General features: G+C 29.9%; 1 protein-coding gene across 1 annotated transcript in view; it reads right to left on the bottom strand.

Annotated features, from left to right (window-relative positions):
• HELRODRAFT_62887 (hypothetical protein) overlaps positions 1 to 10,538 on the bottom strand; it is a gene marked incomplete at both ends in the record, with an annotated part of 11,106 nt that extends 568 nt beyond the window's left edge. Inside the window, 6 exons of the mRNA XM_009010888.1 lie at positions 773 to 881; positions 1,425 to 1,478; positions 2,940 to 3,035; positions 4,887 to 4,950; positions 6,045 to 6,184; positions 10,398 to 10,538. Coding sequence (XP_009009136.1) covers positions 773 to 881; positions 1,425 to 1,478; positions 2,940 to 3,035; positions 4,887 to 4,950; positions 6,045 to 6,184; positions 10,398 to 10,538 — 604 coding nt within the window. The remainder of the gene's footprint in view (positions 1 to 772; positions 882 to 1,424; positions 1,479 to 2,939; positions 3,036 to 4,886; positions 4,951 to 6,044; positions 6,185 to 10,397) is intronic.
• Between the last annotated feature and the right edge of the window lie 1,554 nt (positions 10,539 to 12,092).

The raw sequence follows: 12,092 nt of genomic DNA, 5'->3' as shown, positions 1-12,092 counted from the left end.
TTTGACAAACTAGAACATCCATCAATTACAGAGCAATTTGGAATTGGGTGTTTTTCTGACTTATTAATCGAAAAAAAAGGTTCTTCTTTGAGAACGTCACTCTCTGAAGAATCAGAACTTCTCTTATCCAAACAATCATACACTGTTTCAATTGATTTGTCTTCAACAGCCAGCACATCAATATTATCAACATCATCTGGTTTTTGACCGTCATTTGATAAACGTTTGGGATCTTCATATAAAGCTGCACTTGGGAATTTAAATAGAGGATGTAAATAAATAAATTAATTAAAAAGTGATTTAATTTAAAATCTTAAAATTTATTTCTTTAATGATTACTATCTTAACCCAAAATGTAATCTGCTTTGCCCTGCTCTGCTTTAATCATTCGTATTATTTATATTTACTTGGTTTTGTTTAAAATTTGTTTTGTTTACATTTTGCTTACATCCAATGCTTTAAATGTCATTGGTCAAATGAAACAAAAAAAATGTCATGTTTCTATCTAGGATTCATCAAAGATATCAAAAACAATATGCAATACAGTGTGTGTGGAAACACATGAATGAACGCATCACACGCATTAAAGATTCAAAGCCGGTCAGCTAAACCAGGGCAGCATCGTCCAGTCAACATGATTATTATGGGAGTAACAAGTTTTCATGCTAAAAATCAAAAAATTTGTGATCGTGATCAGCGTGAAACTGTAAACCAAAAAAAAGAATTCAAAAGTTAACACATACAACAAAAATTGCTAAAAAGCAATACCAACCTTTGCAAATGCTAACATAGGACCAGACGAATGAGCAGTGTTGAACACATCTGACACACATCACCTCCTCATATTCCTCGGAGTCAAATTTCAACGAAGAACTTAAGTGCTGAAGATATATTGGAAGAACAATAAATGAATGATAATATATTTTATAAACCATAAAAATATATCGAAAGAACAAATAAAATATATCGAAAGAACACTGGAAATATTGGAAGAACAATGATAATGAAAAAATATTGGAAAGACAATAAAAATGTCATAAATGTTTGTGCCATAGTAAATTTCATCGGCGTGTATATCGTACCATCCTTTGCATAGTACACAAGTTTTCAAACAAGTATGTAAACGGATTACAAAATTTACTAATAGTTCTCTAGTTCAAGTTTCCTAAAGTTCTTTAACTACATATTGACCTTTACACCTGTTAACAAAATGTTTTCTGTTCAACTTCTTTGGCTATCATAATTTTCATTTAATTCAGTACAACCAATTAGTATACTTAGAAAAAGAATTTCATTTTACTTATTTTTATGAAAAAAAGGAAGCTTGTGAAATCTCTTTTCTTATTATAATTGTGATCACTTGGTTCTGTCAACGACAAACATTCTAGAGATGGTACAGTTCAAATGGAATAAAATGAACAAACCCTTTTATGGAACCAGTCCTCGCAGATAACACATTGAACCATTTCATCATCAATCTGAATAAAAATTGAAATAAATATCAACATAGATAGTCATAAGCTCTTCAAATTATATATATATATATATATATATATATATATATATATATATATATATATATATATATATATATATATATATATATATGTAGAAACATGTTCTTCATGGTGAAACAGTGGAAAAGTTATCAATACTTAAATATCTGCCGGGAATGTTTCTATCATCTTCATAGAATCAGAACCATCAGATGTTTCCTCACTATGTAGTCAACAAAAACACTAGTATTTTTGTTTGCAATAGAATAAACTTTCAAACTGCAATGAGCAAAGCTAATTCATTCCCACAGCATTTTATTCAATCAGTGCCAAACCTGGTAGCAAGAATATTAGCTGGCGTCTTATAATTTTACTCCATTTTGGATTACATGTGTAACGAACTTCATTGGCTACAGCTGAAGTAGCTTTACTGGCTAGCGATTGATTGGTTGGTGGGGCACCATCTTATTTGAGTGAAGAACCAGTGTCAGTACGAAGTGTAAGTGGGTGCAGTCATTTGAGGTCTTTGAATCATGGGTATTCGGTCATTCCATCTTTCCGATCTTAAAACGTTTGAAAACGAAGATTCGCCGTCATGGCGGCTGAATTATAGAGCTCACTTCATCTAGTCAATAAATAGTTTTATATCATATAAATGGCTACCATTTCAAAATTGTTCAGGCAATATACTTTTCACGTGACTCTTCATTAGGATACGTTTACTTTAAAAGGTTTTATTTCATATCCATCAATAATACTTCTACCTGATCATCTTTTGTAGGGCAGCACCTCTCCATGAAAGACAAGGAAAACAGTACTGAGTGACAAAGCAACTTTTGTGGTAGTCATTCTAACTTTTCTCAACATGCACATCACAGAGTCCGCCAACTATCTGCTCACTCTACTTTAACTTTGCTTGCCTCATTTTTAATATATTCATTTCAACATATTCAAATAGTAACATCAGAACAATCATACACCTATAAACGGTTGATTGTTATATTTAGAAAAACAATTTTTTGACAGCTGCTAACTTGTTCAAAAATTTTAAACACAAATTTTATGAATATGCCCATTGCACATTAATATTTTAACCACAAATTTCAATAAACTACGCTTTTGATGAAACTGAAATTTAATGTAAAGTATACTTAAGACAATAAGAATTATGAAACAAAGAACACGCATATTATTGACCATTAGTAGCAATAAAAAGTTTTTCAACAATCACAATTTCGTTTTAAAAATAAAAATAAATGGTTTATATGATTGATGAAAAAATGTTCCGTGTTTTCAAATAAAATTTATAACAAAGCCACAAATGTTATAAAGACAACAAAAATAATAAGACATACAGAAATAAAAATTTTCAAGCGTTTTTAAATAAATATGCATTTGGATCTGCTAATAACAAAGAATCTTTCAAAACTACTACAAACTCACCGAATCTTCTGGATCAGGATATGGTCTAGAACATGTACAATACAGACCAGAAAAGTTTTGGTTATATTTATTATCATTATTCAAGGCAACTTTATCCTGTTGTCAATAATTTCCTCAAAATTAATTTTATAAATTTATGAGTATTTAAAATATTTTGATGTATATTATAATGCATATTAAGCATTTCAGGACTTGTCATGGTTTTAAGATATCGTGTCGGTAAGCACTAATGTTTTTAGAAGAAAAAGGAAAGATAAAAAATAAATAACTTGAAACTCTAGAATGATTATGTGAGTTCATTGTTCATGTATTTAATACCATCTTCAGACTTCAAAATAACAACTGGAGCAGATTGTCAACATAACTTTAATTTATTTTAACTGATTTCATAGAATAAAATTTCTATAACTTTCTAAAGCTGAGGACTGGATGACATCCAAAGATCAAATTTTAGAAAAGTGAAAAATGGAATAGACAAGATAGTAGGACTTGTAAACCAATTTCGTGCACATCAAACAGGAAGCAATCAAGTCCAAAGAAGACAAATTCAACCACCTGTTCAACTTAAAGAACAAAATCAACATAACCTACATAGTGGAGATCAAATTCTTCAACATCAACTACTACAACATCATGAATTATTATTGAACCGAGATCACATTGCATTGGCATTAAAATTAGTATAGGCTAATATAAACAGCCCGTCATCTCTTCTTAGGAGAAGCCAAAATTTTTTTATTTCATTCTACTAAAACTTAAATTATACATTTCATAAAAATTTAATCTAAATGCATTTTAAAAACAACAAAAATAGTCATTCTAACTTCATTAGTTAGTTATTTGTCTATTTCATAGTTATTGTTGTCAGATAAATTAAATTAATAAATAAATAATGTGTGCATGATTTTTTGCTTGTAACTAAAGTAGTAGTAGTAGTAAAGATGGTGGTGGTGGTAGTAGTAGTAGTAGTAGGCTAGTAGCTAATTTAGCAGTATTATTTATTATTATCCTTTGCTGTTTATTATATATATATATATATATATATATATATATATATATATATATATATATATTAGGGATGCACCGAAGTTTGACGGATTTTGGCCGGCTCCGGCCAAAATCCGGCTTTTTTTCAAATCCGGTCGAATCCGGCCCCGGCCGGATTTAAGCGTCTATCAACTTTTAAAAATGGTATAAATAGAAAAAAAAATTTTATTGAATTCAATTAATTTTATGTCAATAAGTTAAAGACTAAGCTAAAGGCATACATGACACATAATAACAACATCACTAATTGTAGGTGATCTGGACAATTTTCTTTATGCTATAACATGGGTTATGCATAAATTATAAGCTGATCTTTGTGTAAAAAAACTTGTGCACGTGTATATACTATATATTGATAATTGCACATGACGGATCATATAGCTACATAATATATATATATAGAGATATATATATATATATATATATATATAGAGAGAGAGAGAGAGAGAGATACATAAGCACATAATTTAAGAACATGGTATGTTAAAGGTTAGGCTAGGTATACATGACAGATAATTACAACATCACTAATTGTGCGGTGAGCTGGACAATTTTCTTTGTGCTTTAACATGGGTTATGCAAATATGCATAAATTATAAGCTGATCTTTGTGTACAAAATTTCACACAACTTATTCATACATTTGAATTAAATAACTATTTGCTTGGTGTTATTTTTTGATGTTCAACATGTAGATAACCGTAAATGTGAGAATTTTTCTAATGTATGTAAAATGGTAACTAAAATCCGGCCCCGGCTCCGGCCGGTTTTTGAATTTTAAGTCCGGCCCCGGCCGGATTTGAAAAACCTGAATCCTGCATCCCTAATATATATATATATATATATATAATCTTGTGCTAAAAAACTTTTGAAACTTCTAAATAATAAATATTTTACTAACTGGGCAAAGCTTGCAAGCAAATCCAACAGGAAATTTTGAGTTACCACAATCACATCTAAATTGTCTGCAAAATAAATTAATATTAAAACGTCACTATTGAAATAACTTGCATGTAAATTAAAAATGTAGAATATGTTTGTTTTAGTTTAAAATTATTTAGTTTAAAGTCATTACTTGTGATGAATAATAAAAAAAGCAAACAAAAATAGAGTTGCATACAAAAATAAGAGATTGTGTTACAACTACTGTATAACTGAAACAGCTCATGAATAATTTGAGTCATATTTGGGTAACCATACACAACAGGTTTCTGATGTTGCAGAGGTTGGATCTGGGGTACTGCACGGCTCAGTTCTGGAAGCAATCTTATTCATATTGTTTGCTTCAGATATCAAAGTTAATCTACTCTCGTAGATTTGTCTGCTATGCATTTGCAGACGATATAATTCAGATACTGGTCACTAGCCATCTTAGTTATTTCCATAGCGAGGCTGACAAATTTAAAGTGGCGGATCTAGAAGACAATTTTCGACAGGCCCCAGAAGAAACACTGGACGGATGTTATTATTGGTTATAATGGATGCCGATGTAAATTGTTGCTGTTGTTAGCAATTCAGTCAAAATCATACAACATTTTATACAATATTGTATAAAATTTGGAAGAATTCATACAATATTGTACAAAATAGTCTTATTCAAAAGAGCAGTTACATTTTACAAAATTGCATTTTTTCATAGTTTTTGACAACAGTTCTGCAATAGTTCATGATTTTTGACAAATAATTTTACGAAATGTGAAACCAGAACATTTGCTGTAATTCTTGTTTAAGCATTTAAAATGAAACTATTCAGCAATTTTAGGCTTTTTTAAATTGATATTCAAACAATTAAGTATTTGTTTACCAAACACATGGCAAAAAACTTGGGAACAAAATATTTTAAATGACTTCAATAAAAAAAATATAGAGTAGCGAAAATACAATATTAAGCACAATGACTTCTGAGACCCTGGTTTTTATTTAAGCTTTTAAATTAAAGATGTAAAAAAAAGTGAAATTAATTGTCCTTAAGCATAAAACAAAAATGTTTATGGGCTGCATAAAATGAAATGAACTGGTGGGCCCAATTTGAACACTCTGTAAAAGAACAAAACATAACCTTTTGGTGTATAATTCCACAAGATTATGTCCAACATGACAACTCAAAGAGCAGGCCAAACAAATACCTGCTGATAGCTTATCAGTGGACTGATCTTTACAAGTCAAGCAAGAATATAAAGCTTGCCGGCCAACATACCCCTACAAAAAATAAAATTATGTTTGTGTTAAATATTTTACAACAGAAAATTTTCTTACAAGCTCACAAAAATAAAATTAGATAAAATGATCTACAAGTTGCATTATGTCACAATTGAATCCCTAGGATTACTAATGCCTTCTAATAATAAATAATGTTTTTAAATTTTCAATCAGATTCAAATGTACAGTGAATACTAGTAGTGTGTCTGGTGCTGTTGATACTTCGGCTGTTGGTGAGGTCGTTGTGGGTGACGTTTGTAGGGTGGTAGATATGTGTGGTAATGTTGTGAATGATATTTGTAGTGTGATTGATATGAATGGTGATGTTATGGGTGACGTTTGGAGTGGGGTTGAAATGAGTGATGTTGTCGTGAGGGATGTTCGTAGTGGGGTTGATATGAGTGAAATTGTCGTGAATAATATTGATGATAATATTAATGATGAAATTGATATATATGGTCATGAAGATATTGAGTTTGGTTTACAAAATAATGACGACGATGATGTTAATGATAAGATTCTGAATAATTTTTATGACATTGACGTGGATTTAAATTATGATTTTGGATTATTAAATTCCTTATCAAATTATTATTCAACTATTGAATTTAATAACTTAATTTGTCACAAATCTGATATTCATTATACAAATGTTATACATTTAAACTGTCGCAGTTTTGCCGCGCATTTAAATGATATATCCTTATTCATATATGGCATGCGTATCCTACCAGCAATTGTAGCTTTGAGTGAAACGTGGTTTACAAACAATGAAATTGATAATAGTACGCACATTCAATTTCCAGAGTATATATTTGTATGTAACAACAGAATAAATAAGAAAGGTGGTGGTACAGGATTTTTAATAAACAGAACTATTATTTATTCTAACTTACACAATAGCATTTTATACTCGTCTGATTTTTTTGAATGGTCGGGCATTACAACCAATATAGATGGTAAAAAGCATTACTTCTTATGCGTTTACAAACCACCTGATGCCAACATAAATGAATTTATTCTGTCGCTTTCTGACTTTTTATTCAACACATTAAAGCCTGCAAATCCAAACTATATATCTTGGGGGATTTTAATATAAATCTGGCAGTTAACAATGCTTATTCACGAAACTTCATCAATAGTATGGCTGGTCTAGGATTGTTTTTTTTAATCAACCAACCTACAAGAATTACTGATTCAAGCTCTACTGTCATTGACAATATCTTAACTAATGACAACTGTAGTTTGATAAAAGGTATAATTTGTGAGGATATCACTGATCATATGCCTATTTTTGTATGCATTCCGCATAAAAAAAATAAATGTATTAATAAATGTAGTAAACGTCCCTTAATCCATACCAGATTAACTGATGAAAAGAATATCCAAGAGGCCAATAGTATGCTGTCTGGCATAAAGTGGCCTGAACTCCAAGACCCTATTGATTTGAATATTGATTATGAAAATTTTTTTAGAATTTATATGAACTGTATAGACGTCGCTTGTCCCATGATAAGTCGTAGGGACCGCTTCAGGAAGCCATGGATGAATATAAAATTATATAACTGTTCCATCCATAAAAACACCCTATATAAAAAATATTTATTAAATCCAACGGCTGATAATAAAAAGACATATACTATGTATAGAAATCATTTTACAAAAATCAAACGAACACAAGAAAAACAATTTTTTGAAAATAAGTTCCAAAGTTGTAAAACCATTAAAGAAAAATGGAATACAATCAATAATATTGTCAAACCACGTACTAATAAATCTCATCTCCTTCAAGGGAAACTTGATTTGACGGAAAAAATAGAAACTGTTAACAGCATCAATAAATTTTTTGTTGAAATGGGGCAAAGATTAATTGATGGCTCTACAAACGCTGATTATGTATCACCAAGCAATGCTTGCTATCCTGCATTCCAGATGTATGATTCAACTCCAGATGAAATCATTTTAATTACTAATAAGATTAAATTAAAAAATAGTTATGACTTAAACTCTCTCTCCACAAAAATAATAAAAAATACTATCCACTATATTGCATCTCCACTTTCAGAATTATTTAATAAATCTATAAAAATCGGGAAATTTCCTAATAAATTGAAGACAGCAAAAGTTTTGCCTATCTTCAAAAGCGGTGACCCTAACCAATTTGAAAATTATAGACCCATCTCAATTCTACCTGTTTTTTCCAAAATTTTTGAAAAATTAATGTTTAACCGAATGTGGAAATTTTTAATTAAATTTAATATTATTAACAAAAATCAGTTTGGCTTTATTCCTAAATCGTCATCTGAGCGAGCAGTTGCAGAGTTGTACCGGTCTTTACTTAATGGCTTTGAATCCAAATCATTTACATTGGGTATTTTCATTGATTTGAAAAAGGCGTTCGACGTTATAAATCATAAAATTTTGCTATCAAAGTTGAAAAATTATGGATTTCGAGATGTTGCTTCTAGATGGCTAACGTCATATTTATGTGATCGTACGCAGCTTGTGTCGATTGATGGTATTGAGTCAGCTCCATTGACCATTCAGACAGGTGTGCCCCAAGGATCGATACTGGGGCCGTTGTTGTTTATTTTATTTGTCAACGACATTTTCGAAGTGTCCCATCATTGCACTTCAATTCTTTTTGCGGATGACACCAATGTTTTTTTGACTGATAAGGATCCAGTAGTTTTATTTAATTCAATGAACGAGGAACTTAAAAAATATAATAAATACTTCAAATTAAATAATATGGTATTGAACTTACATAAATCATGTTATATAATCTTTGGTCCTAAAATTAGGACTAACAATAAACTTTTTGACAACTATTCCATAAAAATTGGCGACACCACATTACCACGCGTGTATTCAACAAAATTTTTAGGAATCACAATTCAAAGTGATTTGAATTGGAATCATCACATATTATTTATATTAAATAAATTATATAAAGTGATAGGAATTGTTTATAAGGCCCGTGACAAGTTGGATTGTGGTACCAAACTTATGCTTTATTATTCTTTTTTTTACCCATACCTTATTTATGGCAACATATTTTGGGGCTCAACATTTAAGTTTTGGATTAGTAAGGTGTTTATTGCACAGAAGTATTTCGTGCGCATATGTTTCGGCCTAAGTAAATATGATCACACCAGTTATGTATTTGCTAAAAATAAAATTTTTACAATAGAAGAAATTAATAAATATATAACTTTAATTTTTTTGTTCAAAGTAATCAACTATGACAATTATCAGTTTCTCAACTCTTTTCAGTTTACAAGTTCTGCGACTAGGCAACACGGCTTATTAAAAATACCAAAAAGCAGAACGGTCACTAATGATCGTCATTGGATGGTTAGAGGTGCCAAATTGTGGAACGAACTAGCTATTAACGCGTATAAATCGAAGTCAATTGTCAACTTTAAACACGCTGTGAAATCTAAAATATTAAATTGTTAACTTTATTTATGATGCGATAATAGGTAACTCAAATTTTATTCGATTTTCGTTTTAAATTAAAACTGTTCTGAATTATATTATCAATTTATTGTTATTTTGTTTTTGATCATTTCTGTCCGTATTATGTTACTAAAATGATATAATTTAATTGCACCATTTAGTTAAGGTAGTCTACACAAGTTTTTCTTTTCTGATTACCTGTTTTGACAAAATAAATTGGATAAAAAAAAAAAAAAAAAAATCAATGGCATTGTTAGCACATAAAGATTGACAACTTATTCCAATATTCTCTTGAAGGTTATTAGAGGATAATTCAACAGCAACATAGTCTTAACTCAGTAAATATTTCACAATCTTTTTCAGCTAATTTTGACTAAGCCATGTCTTGCACTGTTACATTACAAAATAGCCTGACGAATATGATCTGAAAAATATATATAGACAATGCATGTAAAATGCAGGGCTAGCGTGTGCATAAAAATGATGTGGCAAACAATTAAAAGCATAGAATTATACAGAATGGATGATGTATAAATGACATGTGTAAGCAGCATCTTTTATTTATTTTTTTTTATTCTATTTCAAAAAAAGTTTACATTTTTTGCTCAAGTGGAAGAAAAATGACAGTCTTAAAAGTTTTGTTATACTAAAATTATAATTCGTTGTATAAAATCATATAAATTCTATTAAAATATAACTTAATAAAATAGTTTTTTTAAAATAGCAAGCAAAACAAAAATCAGATGCAGACCATTAGGTATGTACAGTTTTTGTCATCGCTTGCACCAAGAACGGCATCGGCATCTTCAATAAGTTTCTCTTCTTCATCAACAATCTCAACCAAATTAGTCAGGGTCACGCAACCATCCTCTTCATTTTCCAATTCCGACATGATGTTCGATTTTAATTTTAGAATTAATTTCTACTAGGTCCAAAAATACGTAAGTTACTTAAGGTTGGAATCTTACCATGACCTATATAATATATCATGCAGACCATGGATATATATATTATATCAATGATGCAGACGTAAAATTTGGAATACACGTTTATACATTGGTAAGCTACTTGTAAAAAACCGAAACCATTTGGATCGAATATATATATATATATATATATATATATATATATATATATATATATATATAGTTGTATTAAGTTTAACAGCTATAACGTCAAATACAATTTTAATTGGCGCCACGCATACTTTGGCGCAGAGATAATGCGTACTGAACGCATGGATATTATATCCATGGCTGAACATATACAATTTGTCAATAAAATGTTTATGCAAAATTAGCGATAAAAATTGAAAATCTGGAAAAGTCACATGTTTTCATACCCTCCCCCTTGTCCCTAAATGTCAAAAATGTTGACACACTCTGTTATAGCGTAACATCCTTTATGAACAGTTCCTAATGACACTAGCTGTCAGGTTAATATTCTGGTCTGGCAATTTCAATTCTAAATGTAATTTAATAGATATGAGTTATCCAAAAAATATTAATAATCAATTTAATTTCAATCATTTAGTTTAATTCTATAAGTGCTTTTCCACGATGTTCATCAGCACTTCTTAATTTTTCGAACGTATGGGTCTTAACATATAAATTTATTAATTATTGAAAAGTAGCTAAAAAAGCAACAAAATAATAGTAGACTTAACTTAACAAGAAATTATAAACATAAGTAAGAACGAGACAATTTTAAATGGGGGCATAGGGCCCTTAAGTTTAGTTGAATTAGTTTGTAAATATCATACTTCCAAAAATTTTTTTAGAATTTATACGTTTGTGTGCATAAATATATTAAACTACCATAAAAATACAATGACGTACTCCTCAAGGTCAACGGTCTTGAGATTTATTCTGAACTTCGCAAGTGATAAAGAAGTCAGAGATGGAAATAGAGAAAAGGGCCAGAAAAAGCAAACGCAGATTTAACAAAAGTGTTTAACACGAGTTAAGAGGAAGTGAAAACAAGAAGACGATCGTAAACCGGGACATTTAGGTTCAATTAATATATTGGATTAAATACTTAGAAAATAATTTAGATTGAGACTTATACATAAAAATTATTCCACATTTTATTTATATCCAGTGCAAGAGAACAAGATATGGAGATATATGACAAAAAATAAGGGCACGGGCAATCAGATGAGCAGCAGAGCTGAAAGTTTTATTTAAAGGAGAGAGTGTAGAATCAGAAATACCATAGTTGAGCGAGTTACAATTATCAATCTTAGATAAAAATAAAGAAATAACAAAGAGAAGAGTATGATTAATGGGGACTAAAAGACCAAACGTTAATAAATTCGCCATTCCTTGTTAAAGGCAAAAGTTTTTTATTATACGTAGATAAAAGTAAGAACTTTTAGCAACGCTATTAAATAATCTGATGGGGATTGACTAAAATCTTAACTAACAGTAGAACTTATAGCCACACT

Source organism: Helobdella robusta (assembly GCF_000326865.2).
Source record: "Helobdella robusta unplaced genomic scaffold HELROscaffold_1, whole genome shotgun sequence".
Lineage (NCBI taxonomy): Eukaryota > Metazoa > Annelida > Clitellata > Rhynchobdellida > Glossiphoniidae > Helobdella > Helobdella robusta.
The sequence above is the reverse complement of the archived record's forward strand: the minus strand, read 5'-3'. Positions and strand labels throughout refer to the sequence as shown.